Source organism: Sinocyclocheilus anshuiensis, unplaced genomic scaffold (genome assembly GCF_001515605.1).
Source record: "Sinocyclocheilus anshuiensis isolate Anshui unplaced genomic scaffold, SAMN03320099.WGS_v1.1 scaffold2218, whole genome shotgun sequence".
Lineage (NCBI taxonomy): Eukaryota > Metazoa > Chordata > Actinopteri > Cypriniformes > Cyprinidae > Sinocyclocheilus > Sinocyclocheilus anshuiensis.
In genome coordinates, this window is record NW_015558568.1 from 563632 (window position 1) to 579302 (window position 15671).

The window sequence follows — 15671 nt, forward strand, 5'->3', positions numbered from 1 at the left end:
GTGATTTAATGGCGTTACCCGCCACAGCTGATTTTTACACGCATTTGGCGGGTTGGCGGGTGTTAATTTCAAACCCTGATTGTAACAGTACATTGTTGGAGCTGAGCTGAATGAGAGAGAGAGAGAGAGAGAGAGCTGCAGAGCAGGGGCACGCGAGGAACAGTATTAAGAACCGCTGCTTTAGAGCATTGATTTTGAAACTTGTGAATCCATTAGAATCATTAAAAGACAGAATCGCGATTCATATATGAATAGATTTTTACGTACACATCTAGTTTTCTCTTCCTCTTCTCAAAAGCAGCGCAGCATGGCCTCGCCCCCTTTGCTGCCTTTTCCCGAGGGCGGGGTGTTTCTCTGTTTATCTCTTATAAATTGTGGCGGAAGCGCAGCGCTGTGCGGGAGACTTATCCCGCTCTGCTTTAACGCGCGGCTGGCGGATGCACCTGGTAGCGCCGCTTCACACTTTTGGAGTACTTGCTTTTTGCAGTTTCGCATGGGTTGTAATTTAAAAACAGCGCCTAATATGAGGTCTCCCTCGCTTACCCGCCACAGCTGATTTGGCAGGTTGGCGGGTGTTAATTTCAAACCCTGATTGTAACAGTACATTGTTGGAGCTGAGCTGAATGAGAGAGAGAGAGAGAGAGAGAGCACCTCAACTTGAATATTCTGTCATTATTTACTCCAACGTCCAAAGGTGTTCTTCAGAATATCAAATTTTACATTCTACAGAAGAAAGAAATTCATACAGGTTTGGAATGAAATGAGAGTAAGTAAATACTTTCATTTTTGGGTGATCTGTTTCTTTAAGAAATGTGAAGCCATATGCTAATAAACTGAGGAGACACATTAGTGCTTAAATACCAGAAATTAGATGCATTAGGCAGATGATGAACGGGAAATACAATTACTGATATTATAATAGATCATTAATGAATAACCATATTAGAGTCCATTAGGTTGCAAGAGTGTCTCTTTGACAAACACAGATGATTTTGTGTCTTTGATAATGAGAACCCTTAAAGACGTGCGTGAATGAGATGCCTTATGGAAACAGATCGATATCTCTGCAATCACTATGCTGCTTGTGACCCTCATCTGAGGAAAAAAAGGTGGTTTTAAACTTTTTTAAAAAGTACTCCAGTTTCTGTACCTTCATCTCCAAAAAAAAATCCAAAGAAATAAAACACACTCTGCTGTAAAAGATCACGGCTTTGGGTTCAGGTTTGTCTTTCATAGTGAAGTTAAAAGTGAAAAGATCAGTTTGCTGTCTGCAAGAGGGTGAATTTAAAATAATGATTTTTAACCTCAGTTCTGTCTCTTTAAAATCAACAGGAAAACAAACACTCATTAACAACTCAGAATGCAGTTTCAGAAGCCTGTTATGGCAGTTTGTGGGGATTCTAAGATATTTTTCTTGTTAATTGAAAAAAAAATTGTGTCCGAGAACCACTCACCAGCTCCCTGCCTCCCCTCTCACTTCTTCTGCTTTCTGTCCACCCATTAGATGAGTCACTTTACTTGCTAGAAGCTGAAAGTGAAGAAAGGATGAATGATAATGTTTGTAGCTCCATGCAAACATTTTTTTTTAAATATATATATACGCTATGACCCTCCATGAGACATGAGTCAGTTGGCGTAGATGATCAGGTCTTCCTTTCTCCCACCATACAAGCAGAGCATCGTTGAAAGCCAGGCACGGAGTGAGACGTGTGACTGCTTCTTCCTTGTGTGGTTCGGTCTCACATCCCGCTCTCTCTCCTTTCTCCCCCTGTTCCCTTTCAGTCAGTCACGTTCGACGTTACGTCAGTCGTGACTGACGAATTGGGATCTCGCCCGAGAGCCCAATCACCTTCGAGTGTTAACTAAACAAGCCAATGACAGTTGGCGTGCGTGTTTCGCCACGCGTACCCCGCCCCGCAGCGCGGGTATAAAAGGAGAGCGCGTGCAAACGCACATCAGCTTTTCGCTTCGGAGCCGAGTCTTCTACTAGGACGAATCTCCGCGAGTGTCTGCAAAGAAACAGCCTAGCGTTGGTGTTACGGCGCGTCAGCGGGGGTTGCCATTCAGTGCTGCTCATCTTCGGCGTGCTGCAGCTGCCATTCTGCGGTCTCGCCGCGACCTCCCCTGGGCGCTTCAGCGCTCTCTCTAAAAGAGTGTTTCCTTTTTTCCTAAATGAGCAAATATCTAAAAGAGCACCACGAGCGACGGGCGTCTTTTTAAAGATGGCTTCCCGCTCGTGCGTTTCTGGATGTGGTCGTTTCCTGGCTTCATCTGATGGTCATGATCGCTGTGTCTCGTGCCTGGGCTTACAGCACGCTGAAGCAGCGCTCATGGATGAGTCATGTTCTCAGTGCGGGAACATGACCATCGCGACGTTGCGGTCTAGATACCTCCTCATTAAACGGGGGGGTATCCCCCTTGCCATGCCCCGCACTAGCTCCTCCGGTTCTCGGAGGGCTACTTCGGTTAATGGTCAGGGAGACCTGAGGGTCACGGTGAGAGTTTCCCCGTCGAGTACGTCTCCGCGGGCCTCTCATTCCTCAAGCATGGCGCACCACCTGGGGTTTTCGGACGAGTGTGCTGGGTCCTCGGACAGGGCGGGATCCAGCATCTTGTGCGGAGCACAGGCGGATGAGGCCCTGGGTCAGACGATGTCCACATTGGTGGTCCAGGAGCGCCACCTATGGCTGACCTTGGCGGATATGAGGGAGACCGACAAGCATCGCTTCCTGGACTCCCCGATCTCCCAGGCCGGCCTATTCGGCGAAGCGGTGGAGGGCTCTGCCCAACAGTTCTCCGCCGCACAGAAGCAGACAGAGGCGTCTCGACACATCCTGCCCCGGCGTTCGGCTGCTGTAGCCACCCCTCCGCCGGCTGCAGCCCCTCTGTCTGCTCGTCGCCGAGGGCGCCCTCCTGCGGCCTCCACCTCCGCTCCAGCTCGGCAAGGTACCACTGTATGGAACAGCAGTGCGGACACCTCTGCCTAGCCGCTGTCCTATCTTCCGCCCCAGCTGGTGTGGGGGGACTTGCCGGCTTCCGCAGGGCACTGGAGGGGGTCAGCAATAGTGGCGTTTTCCATACGGATCCCAATTCGTCAGTCACGACTGACGTAACGTCGAACGTGACTGACTGAAAGGGAACGTCTAGGTTACTTGTGTAACCCTCGTTCCCTGAAGGAGGGAACGGAGACGTTACGTTCCGTCGCCACAGTTGCTGTACCACCGCTGTACGGCCGAGGCGAGTAGTCTCGGCTCCTCAGCGAAAAACTGATGTGCGTTTGCACGCGCTCTCCTTTTATACCCGCGCTGCGGGGCGGGGTGCGCGTGGCGAAACACGCACGCCAACTGTCATTGGCGTGTTTAGTTAACACTCGAAGGTGATTGGGCTCTCGGGCGAGATCCCAATTCGTCAGTCACGACTGACGTAACGTCTCCGTTCCCTCCTTCAGGGAACGAGGGTTACACAAGTAACCTAGACGTTTCCCGTCTGAGCCTGAGAGATAAAGCTGTTTAATTACAGCCCTCATTTATGGCCATGATCCCCTGTCAGATTTGTTTGGCTCCCCCAGAGGACACGATCTGAACAGGCTGCCGCTGGAAGACCACGGAAAAAGCATCCCACCCCTCTGCCCGACTGCAGCCTTTGAGTGTGCGTGTGATTAAGAGGGTGCCGGGGAAAGCGAGAGCATTGTCTCGCTCTCTCTAGAGAGACGGAGCTTCGGTGTGTACAGAAGACTCCTGCACGCTGCTGGGATCTGTAATTGATGGGATAGTACTCGTACACTGAGACATCGGAATTCCAATTAAAATGAAAATCTGTTTTCGTATAGACACATAATGAACCTCAATCTCAATCTGCTGTGGCAGGAGAAATGGAAAAGTTATGATTGTATTTATTATGATTTTATCTCCCCCTTTTTTCTTTCACTTTTAATTATTTTTGAAATTATGAAGTTTACTCTAAGCATTATTTCCAGTTTTGTTGAATTAGATGCAGTGGGAACAGTTAAATGACTGGCTCATCCAAAAATGAGAATTCAGTCATTATTTACTCACCCTCATGTCATTCCAACCTTGTATGAATTTCTTAAGTGGAGCACAAAATGTAAATTGTTGGAGAATATCTTGCCACTTTTCAATATAATGAGCACTGAAACTGCCAAGCTCCAAAATGACAAAAAAAAGCACCTTAAAAGTGTTCCATACAATCCATGTTCAAGTCTTCTGAAGTCATATGATAGCTTTGAGTGAGGAACAGACTGAAATTTAAGTTGTTATTCAGTGAATAACAAATCTTAACACCCTCCTTAGCTCTCTTTGGTGCATTTGTGAAAAAAAAAAAGTAGCTATGATGAAGAAAAGTTCATGTCAGTATGAAATTGAATGAAAATAACCTATCTTTTCTAAATGCATCCTATTGATCTTATTGTGAATGGTTTATCCATGCATGTTTCCTTTTTAAGTTTTGTTTAACTTAAATTTTTAAAGGGGTCATATGATGCAATTTCAAGTTTTCCTTTCTCTTTGGGGTGTTACAAGCTGTTTGTGCATAGATAAGATCCCTAAAATTGCAAAGACTAAAGTCTCAAACCTAAAGAGATATTCTTTTAAAAAGTTAAGACTCGTCCACGCCCTCCTAAAACGCCTCGTTTAAATGTCTACGTCACTGTGTGGGAAGATTTGCATAACACCGCCCAAATGTTCACGCAAAGAAAGAAGGCGTAACTTTTATTCTCGCTGTAGTATTGTTGCCTCCGCCACCATGTCGTGGAGACGCTGTGTGTTTCGTTGTGAAAGCGAAACTACTTTGTTTGGCCTTCCAAAAGAGGACACAACTAGAAATCAGTGGTTAAGTTGTATTTACAATAGAACAGTTCAACGCAAATATTCAGATGTGTGCAGCGCATTTTATGGAGAACCGCTTCCTGAACCTGGGAGAGTAGCTTACAATGCTGTGCACAAATGTTGTTTCTATAAAGTGGGGCTTTATAGTCACATGCTTGAGGTATTCGGCCAATCACAACACACTGGATAGCTGGCCAATCAGAGCACACCTTGCTTTTCAGACCGATGAGCTTTGTAAAAATCGACCCATTTCAGAAAGGCGGGGCATAGAGGAGCAACAATAATATACAGTATGTGGAAAATAATGTGTTTTTGAACCTTAAACCGCATAAACATTTCATTACACCAAATACACAAAATAGTGTTCTTTTTAGCAACGTCATATGACCCCTTTAAAAGAATAGTTTGCTGAAAATAACTCTGCCTTAGGCCATCTAATATGTAGAAGAATTTGTTTCTTCATGGGAACAGATTTGGAGAAATTTAGCATGACATCACTGTCAAAATGATTAATTATGTGAAAAACTGTGTTTGTAATAAATTCATCATGATCTTTCTGTGAAACATCAGACTTCTCCAATTATTTAGTCCACTTAAGCCATGCTTTTTTTTTTTCAACAACCCGTTAACAAGTGTTAAGTGTTTGATGATTCAGTTCACAAAGAATGAGTTTGGGGCTGCTATATTTGTCTGCTAATTTGCACATACTCTCTTTTTGTTTAAGTGCCTGATTCACTGAACAAAATATGCAAATCAGTTAACGTTGTGAATACAGTCACAAAATCTCACAATTCAGACACCTGAATCTGTTTTTTTTGTTTTGTTTTTTTCTGGAAGTGTGCCTGGTTATAATGCTCTTTTCCATCATTTGATGAATTATGGCTGCAGTGATCAATGGTGAATGGGAAAATGTACATGAACATCTCTTTTAAAGGAAATTGCATTTACTATAATGATGAAAATTGTGCCAATCAAATAGCACGGAGTTTTGTGCATAAGCCACAATCTATAATGAGCCTAATTTACATAGAAAGGAAGCATGTTTGTGCTGAAAAGAATGACAATGACTTTATTTCAATACTTGCTGGCTGGTTGTAAACTTGATTGTGAGCAGTCAGTGAATAAGAAGCAGTGAAATAACGCATGCAAAAGTTTGTCCCTGATTCTTTACTCTTACACCTCATCTTAAGATAGAAGATCATCAAAACCAGATTGGAGATCATGAAAACAGAAGCGTATGTCCTGTCATCTCTGTTCTCAGGAAGGATGTGTGCTGATGTGGTGTGCAGGCAGTTCAGCTGTCAGACAGGAAGCTTGACAGTCTGTTATTTGTTTCAGGGCCTCCCACCATCTCCAGCACACAGACGCAGCAGGCTCTGTATGGGGAGAAGGGCCAGATCAAGTGTTTCATCCGCAGCACCCCTCCTCCAGACCGCATTGTGAGTTCTATCTATCCGTCCAACTACCTATGTATTCAGTGGTCAAATATTTCAGAGATATTCAAATCAACATTTAGTGGTCAGATATATCTCAATCATGTCAGTAATATTCAAATCTAGTATTTCATGTTTATTTACTTATTAATGATGTTAATAATAATAATATTTAGATACACTACTGTAAAGTTTGAGGTCAGTAAGATTTTAAAGAAATTAATACTTTAGTTCAGCAAAGGTGGATTACATTTTAAAACGGACAGTAAATATATTAATATTCTTAAAAAAACATTTATATTTCAAATTATGTTGATCTTTTCTATTCATCAAAGATTCCTAAAAAAATTATGATGGTTTCCACAAAAATATTAATCAACACAACTCTTATCGACATTGATAATAATAAGTAATGTTTCTTGAGCAGCAAATAAGCATATTAGAAGGATTTTTGAAGAATCATGTGCACTGAAGACTGCAGTAATTGCTGCTGAAAATGCAGCTTTGGATCACAGGAATAAATTATGTTTTAAAATATATTAAATTGAAGACAGTTCATTTAAATTTTGGTAATATTTCACAATATTACTGGTTTTATTGTATTTTGATCAAATAAATGCAGCCTTGGTGAGCTTAAGAGACTTCTTTCAAAACATTTTTAAAATCTTACCGAACCCAGACTTTTGAATGATGGTGTAATAATGTAGTTGTAAAATCAGGTCTCATTTTATATTTATCTGTTTCCTAATTGGTCAGTTCTGTGCCAGAATAAGTGAATAAAAGTAGTCCAGAGTCTGTCTATTTAGGTGAAAAACGGTTAAGAGGTGCAATGAAAAAGGTTTAATTATTTTTGACTTCAACGCGTTAAACAGATCTTTTAAAGCATTGAAGATCTATTAAAAAGGATTTATCGCTTGAGTGTTTGGGTTTATTTCAGTGAATTGAGTTTCTTTAACTCTGGTTCACACACTGTATGTGTGGGTGTGTGGGTGTAATTTCTAGATGTGTGGACTGTAAAAGAAATGTATATGAAACTTTAATGAAGGTACATGTTTTGTTTTGTTTTAAGTTGAATTCATTTTCTTTTTTTAATTAAATGTCTTGATTGAACTTAAAATGTCAAGTTGCCATGACTTATGCTGTAATTTTAACTCATTACAGTACTAGAGTTCAGTGTAAATTGTTTCCTGTATTTACATGGTTACAAACGGTTCATTTAATTATATGCCCAATCTTATGTTTTCTAAGGGAAATATACATTATGAAGACTAAAGTGCTCATTATCCTAAACTATTGACAACAGCACATGATCACTCACAAGGAGAAAAATCTTGTGAAATACCACCACACACAGACCTTCAACACTTGGTATATGAAACGATCAATCACTTTAAATAGAGGAACAAACTCCTCCTGACATCACAGGACAACGAGTGCTAATCAAATTGGCAAACCGTCAGACAGTGCAACCGTATTAATTATTCATGTCCCGATGCATGCTGGGAAGAGGCAGAATGGACTGAAGCTTTTTTTCAGCCTAGGACTATTTGAACCAAAAAGTGCATTAATTCAACTGACCTGCTGTGCTTGTGGGTTTGACTTTAAAAAACAGAGCATATCATAATAGCAAAACAGCACTGAGTTGCTTTACTTGTGCTCCTGGAAGTTGCAAGAACTTTGCAATAGAAAGTAAACCCATAAAATTGGGTACTTACTTCATAAGCATTATATAATTGTTTATGCTTATATTTTATGCAGGCATGGTCATGGAAAGAAACAGTGCTAGAATCAGGAACATCGGGCCGTTATACCGTGGAGACCGTGAGCACAGAGGATGGTGTCATCTCCACTCTCACTATGAGTAACAAGGAGTAAGTGAGCTCGTTGTTTCTACAGAGACAGAAACACAGAGGTGACTCACACCGCATGTCCACTGAGACACCCACCGTTTTAGACTCAACTTGTGACGCTGTGTTGCACGATGTAGCACAACTTTATCCACACATGCACAAAAGTGTTGGAGTATAGCTAATTAAAAGGAGCGCTGCTTAACTACTTTTTCCGTAGCATATCAGCTACTCAGATGTTGTCAAATTAGTCTTGTTTTCCAATAAGTTGTTTTTTCAACAATTAGCAGTGTAGCATGACAAAACACTACATTACTCTTTTTGTATTATATTGTATAAAGCCTTACAGCTGAGCAAACTCTCCAGGAAAGACTGAAATTAATATAATTAAATATTAAATAAATTATTACAAAAAAAGATTTTGCCATTTATCACTGTGTTTTTATTCAGTTATGTAAATAATGTAGTCTTTAATTTTAATAGTTGTTTAATAGTTATATATCACCATAACTAGATCCTCATTTTTAATCTAAAGAATTAAATAAAATGTTTTACATATGTACAGATTTACACACACACACACCTTTGTTAAAAAATTTGGGGTTGGTAAGATTTTTTAATGTTTTGAAAGAAGTCTCTGATGCAAGGCTGCATTTGACCAAAAATACAGTAAATCAGTAATATTGTGAATTACAAATTAAAACAACCGTGTTCTATTTTAATATGGTTTAAAATGTAATTTATTCCTGTGATGTAAACGCTGAATGTTCAGGAGCCATTGCCCCATCAAATCAATCTAATTTGCTTTGATGTGAATCCTATATGCTTTTGATTTGATTTGCTACTCAAGAAACATGTATTATTATCATTAATGTTGAAAACACTTGTGCTTCTTTAATGTTTTGTTTACTGTCAATTTACTGCATTAATGCTGAATGCAAATATTATTTTCTTTTAAAAAAACAGCACTGTATATATAAAGATTTATTCTTTTAAGCAAATCAGAAAACTCACTCCGCTTGTGACTTGCATTATTGTTTAAAGTTAATACCTTTCTGAAACCGCATGGTTAGTTCAGTGTAGTTAGCTACTTTAACCTGTAATGCAGCTACATGTGTTCAAAAAGGAGACTTGATAGTAGTTTAACTGTTTCAAGGTACCCGTAGTTTGTAGCTCGACGAGCCACATTTTCAGAGTAGCTTCCCCAACACTGTACCACAGAGTGACAAGGGCGCACATGCACCTCACTCACGTCTTTGTCTATCTGAGGTCTTTATTGTCTTATCTTGCCTTTCGCAAATTGCCTCCATTAGCAGCAAGCTCCTGCTCCTTACCAGCAGCAGCCTGACTTTATCTGGCCAGGACTGTAAAGACCTCATTTTTTAACAAGTGATATTTCTTTCTTCGCATGTTGTGACTGTGCACCATAGAGGACATGCACCTGGTGATGTCATCACTCCCAGTGTCCCTCTCTTCTCGGCAGCGAGAGCTCTCTGGCACGTTAAAAAGTGAAAGTAAGCCCTTCTATCACCTCTTAGCGGCCAGGTTCTGGGAAAATAGACGTGCATGTTGTTCACGAGTGATTGCTGCATGTTCGCAAGTGTGTGAAGGGATATTCAGAATCATGTCAAAGCTCAGCGAAGCTGTAGGATGTAGTGTGGTTCGCATCACCGTGGCTAATCAGAACGATTTCCACCAGATCTCAAAGGGGTTGTATCCGCTAAAAACGACATCAGAGTGGAGATTGTTCATAAGGACCATAACGCAACCAGAGAACCGGAAGAACACAGCAACATGAAGCAAATGATGGTGAGTTTGCACTCCTAACCTCCCTCTTCAGTTCTGTCTGACTTCCTTCACATCTGGTTCAAACATTCGTTTCAGATAATCTGATGTTAACAGCTCTGAATGCAAGTGTAAATTGCCTCCTATGGAGTATCAAAGTTAAGCTACATGGGTTTGAGTACATATGCACATGCTTTGAATCTGCAAGGTCAAAGCTTTTCATCCTGAAGATGCAAGATATAATAGTATATCTTTCTGTTGTTAGCCTAATTTTTTGTTGCTGTAATGTTTGTTGCTAGTAGATGTTGCCTAGATGCCCTCACATTATTAGTGGGCTGTGCAACTGCTCACAAGTGAGATGCATTGCCAATAAAAATAAGATTTAATTCTGTTTTACAAAGTAATATGTTTTTTTACTGTACAGTACATTCTGGTGAGGAAAGTGTTTGCATATAAATCACAGCAGTGCATAATACACCATATCACAAGCAAGATGAACAATTACCAGTGTATGAATTTAACTTGCTCAGAATGATGTCAGTTTCGACACTGTTTTCCTACAGATCATATTTTATCGTGCCTGCGTATCAAGTCTCAAAGAGGAAGGATCATGTCTTCATTAATATTAGTAGACACTGAAACTTTTGCATAAAGAATTGCTGCTCATTTGCATAAAGCTACACTTTTCTCAACCTTGTCGAGTTGCTGGACACGCCCACATCGCTGTCACATTTGACAAATTTCAATCACATTATTGCTGTAAAGGTGCGGTCACATTTACTGTTGCTTGGTGAAATTGAGTCATTCCAATAGGAATCTGCGAGTTTCGTGTGAGGGCGAAAAATTTGCCCATGCAGATTTTGCTCATTTTCGAGTTTCAAAGTACACAAAACTGCTCGGTTTTAAGGTGAGAATTGTGTGAGCTGTTATACATTGGACCAGTTTTTGCCCGAAATCTCGCTAATGTGACACTGTAAGTGTGAACATGACTTTTCTTTTAGTCTTCCTTCGCCTCTTCCCCTGCAGCACTCAAATCACAGTGCAGCACTGCAGCATCCTTGAACTCTGACTGGGTTCAGATCAGACCTGAGCTTTCAGGGAATTTCTGTTCTTGCTGGATGCTGAAATTCTCTTGTACATGCTTACAGGCTGAAATCAATACCAGTCACTGGTGCTTCAGCACACATCTACTGCATCATCTCACTTTCTCTCTTTCTGCTTTTAGATGGAGCGATCAGAGTTTCAGCAAGAGTCGGTGTTGAAACAGTTGGAGGTCCTGCAGGAGGAGGAGAGGGAGCTACAACACATTAAGGTGATGAACTGAGGGATGGAGAGACGAGGGGAGAACTCGGCAGGACTCACATCTGTCACCATTAAAGAACCCCAGAGAGTCATTTCTTCATCATACTCATAAAAAACAGATTTAATAGAACCGCCGCGTAATCTCACAGAATCTAATAAAGCAGAGTTGTGGGAACTCTCGCTCTCTGACTTTTTCAGAATTCCTTGCCATGTTCTTTTTCTTTACTGAGTCCATTATAGAAATGTTCACAAATGGACGTGTTGTCATACTGACTTGACTGCATGTCAGATCTCCAGAGCCCAAGGTTTCATTATATCCTCTGGTAATTGAGAAGTACTGGGGAATTTAGTCGAATGTGCATGCTAATTCGTTTAATGAATGCTGTTTGGCTAGACTTCAGTCTGGAACTTTTCAGCCTTTCAGATCATTTCAAAAGCTAAATTTTTCAAGGTCTTGTTAGGATCTTTGGAAATTGCACATTTAAGACAAAGCATCCATCATTAGTCATATTTGCTAAGGCCAGCATAACTAACCAGAAATGGAAACTTTGCTTTGTGACTGCCTACTGAGTAGCATTTACAGACAGAAACAAATTCATTAAGATCTTCTACTTTTCTTTAGATAAAAGTATGACTTACAATAAAAAGAATATCTTGAAATAATATATTTTAAATGGACTGTCTTGCAACAGGGTTTGTAAAACTAACCTACATCATTTAGAAAAAAAAATTACCCAAGGGATTTTAGGATTTTAGACTGCAACTTTGCGCGAGAGATTTATGAACATGTCTATTCCTTACCATCAGTATTAAACGTAGGTATGTAACTCGTTTGATTAACATGAATGGTGAATCATGGGTTTGCTGAACACAACGCTTCTTGGAGGAATGCAAAACCTTTGCAAAAAGAACACAAAGTTTCTAAGGGAAATAAATGCTGAACTTTTCCAAAGAGAATGCAAAGTTTCTCATGGGAACGCAAAACTGTAGCAAAGAGAATGCAAACTTTCTCAGGGGAACACAAAACTTTTGCGAAGATAATGCAAAGTTTTTCAGGAGAACACAAAACTTTTGCAAAACGAACTCAAAGCTACTTAAGGGAACACAAAACTTTTATGAAGAGAACGCAAAATTTATCAGGGAAATGCAAAACATCTGTAAAGCGAACAAAGTTTCTTGGGGGAATGCAAAACCTTTGTTAAGCAAACAAAGACTTTCAGCTGAATGCAAAACTTGTGAACTAAATACAAGTCCTGTCTACAAACTAGAATATCATAGAGACTTGGAAACGGACTCAGTCCAGTTGCTTTGAGTTTTGCACTGGCACCAGTCAAATTTTCTTCAGAAAATGTAAAAATCAAGCTGGTCTTGTTTTCTCCCAGCAATCACACCTGCCTTAACAATCTCTCCATGGCAGAACCGTCATCATCTCTCAGTCTTCGAATATTCCATTCCATCCAGTATGCTTAAGACATTGGCCCTCATTCAGAGATGTGCGGCCTTGACTCTGACAGCGGTGAAAGTGCACACCATACTGTTTTTTTTCCAGGAGTCCCTGAGTTATTTCACCTCAGCATTCCTACAAGGCCGCTAGGATTAAAAAGAGAAAGCGAGAGATATATGTTATCTATATAGAAATTGGCCAAAAATAAAATGTGAGTGAATTTTATGGAGATTATTTCGCATATTTAATGCCGACATGAATCGTCAAGGCCCATTTAATTAGCTGATAACAGGATTTGACTGTTTATGCTGGAGATGACTGTTTCACACCACTAAACCATGTAATCTTCTTAGCATGGGACAGTTATCAGTCTGTTTCCTAATTTCCATGTCACACTGCCTATAATTAGTGTGAGCTGAACTTGACCTTGGCTTTTTACAGCTTACAAATGCATGAGAGGAAAATTACAGTTTCCTTTTACTCTTTCTCTCGTTTTGCTTTTAATTCAAGCTGAAAGTACTGTAAAAGTCCTGTAATATATCAATAATTGTTTGCTAAAATGATGCTAACAGACTTTGGATAAACTGTTTAATTTGATGACAAGCTTCATGGAAACATCCAGCAAAATTCCCACAAACAGTGAGAAAAACAAAAGGACAAAGAGATTCATTTGATGTGTTAATGATTCATTGACTACTTTGAGGCGAGAATTCATTAAATGGTTTATTTAGCATGGCATTTAAGTGCAAAAAGCCTGTTTTGTCTTATTTCCCTCACATAATAAAAAAGGTAATTGTGAATTCTTATCTCACAATTCAGACTTTTTTTCTGCAATTCTGAGTTTATATATCACAATTCTGACTCAGACTCAGAATTGTGAGATATAAACTCAGAATTGCGAGATTAAAAGTAGCAATTACTATTTTTATTTTGTATTACTTGGCAGAAACAAGCTTTTTTTCCTGCGAATTCAGATTTTATCTCACAATTCTGAGTTTTTTCTCGCAATTTTAAGAAAATTTGTCTGAATTGTGAGATATAAACTCAGAAATATACGTCTTAAAAGTTGCAATTACCTTTTATTGTAGTCAGAAACAAGCTTTTTTCTCACAAATGTGAGTTTCTGTCTCACAATTCAGACTTTTCTTCTCAGAATTGCAAGTTTATAGCTCACAATTCAAAGGTCATGAGTTTGAGTCTCAGGTCCGGCAGGGACTGTAGGTGGGGGGAGTTAATGACCAACGCTCTCTTCCACCCTCAATACCACGACTGAGGTGAGACCCTCGAGCAAGGCACCGAACCCCCAACTGCTCTGGGTGTGTGTGTATTCACTACTCGCTGTGTGTGTGCACTTGGATGGGTGAAATGCAGAGCACAAATTCCCGAGTATGGGACACCATACTTGGCCACACGTCCTGTCCTATCCTATCCTGTATGTAGCCTATAATATATGTGCTGGCAAAATGCTGTGCCATGTAAATTAAATCATTGTCACTCTTTTTCCTATGGCTCATTTGCATAAAAAAATATGCAAATAATTCAATGATGGATTAAATGTATTTATGTCTCACAGGATCCGACCAACGGATACTACAGTGTGAACACCTTCAAAGAACAGCCAACCCCGACCATATCCCTGACAGCCAATCAGAACGCTGAGGTCCGAAACCCTGCCACAGCGACCCTCGGAAAACACCGCGTCCCCACCGGCATGTCTTACACCAACATTTACAACACAATGGGTGCCGGTCCCAACCGACTATATGACTACAGCCAGCGTTTCGTACTGGGAATGGGCAGCAGCTCCATCGAGTTGTGCGAACGTGAGTTTCAGAGGGGATCGCTCAGCGATTCCAGCTCGTTCCAGGATACACAATGCGACAACAGCATCAGCAGCTGCAGCAAGCAGGACGGATACGTGCAGTTCGACAAAGCTAGCAAAGCCTCGGTGTCGTCTTCGTCCCACTATTCACAGTCGTCATCCCAGAACTCCGACCTGACTCGACCCCTACAGAAACGAATGCAAACGCACGTTTAACTAGAGGACTGAACATCATACATGCTTTTGAACGAACACTAAAGGTGAGTCACCTGTGCTTCATGCATCATTCGTGAACAAATCCAAACGTCTCAAGCTTGGAAAGACATTACCGACATCTCAAGCTCATTTTTCCGTATATTTTGAAAAGTCACGTGGTTTTTAGATCTCATGTTCTTTATGGAAGACTTGAGAGTTTGGGAAATGAAAACGGGGGAAACCAAACCTTGGGCGTCGTTTCATAACTTGACAATCAGGAGTCCATCCACACAGTCGCCATTGACTATCACAGTGAGCCAATCTAATCTGTTCCATGCAGGAACTTGGAACTGTGGGAGAACCTCGAGGTTTGTGTTCATTTTTTTAACGAGGAGCCAAACTTGGGCCGTTTTGCAATTCTTCTACTGTGGCCCAAAGCACAAGGGTGTCTGTTCAATGCCAACCACAGTGTTTCTCTGCTGATAAAGAGATCTAAACGAGGATGAATTATCCTCCGGAGGTCGTTGCTAAGGACTCTGTAAGATAGATTTCACTTGTGTGCACAAAATCTCCTTATGTGGTCTCTCGTCTTTACGATTTCATGCTTTGTGTTTTTTTTTCCAACGCAATGCGAATGTGTAAAAACACACACGGCCAAACTGCATGTGTGGGGAGTTCTTCAGGAGCTTTGCTAACGTGGACAGCATAGTGTTTACATTAAAGAGACCAGAATGTAAATCAATACTTTATTTTCTCAACACGTACTAAATGTGAGCTGATTGTTTCAACACTTCATGGTTAATAAATCCGTTTATGTACGTACATGTCCTGTGAATTCAGACACTCTGTTGTTGGAAGCTTCTTTTATACCTCCAACAATGTGGTGGTGTTGTTGTTCTATACATCATTGCACATAAACTCCACATTTTGGTGGGAGTATGATTGAATTCATTTTTTCCCCACTTCTTATGATGTTCTGTTTAAGGGACCGTTCACATG

The 15671-nt window shown here is 40.6% G+C and overlaps 1 protein-coding gene across 1 annotated transcript in view; it reads left to right on the forward strand.

Annotated features, from left to right (window-relative positions):
• The window catches only part of LOC107679509 (kin of IRRE-like protein 3), a 126110-nt gene extending 110651 nt beyond the window's left edge, over positions 1-15459 (forward strand). The window contains exons 10-15 of the mRNA XM_016475076.1: positions 6183-6283; positions 8036-8138; positions 9555-9638; positions 9824-9933; positions 11135-11221; positions 14229-15459. Coding sequence (XP_016330562.1) covers positions 6183-6283; positions 8036-8138; positions 9555-9638; positions 9824-9933; positions 11135-11221; positions 14229-14693 — 950 coding nt within the window. The 3' untranslated portion in view covers positions 14694-15459. The remainder of the gene's footprint in view (positions 1-6182; positions 6284-8035; positions 8139-9554; positions 9639-9823; positions 9934-11134; positions 11222-14228) is intronic.
• Positions 15460-15671: the final 212 nt, after the last annotated feature.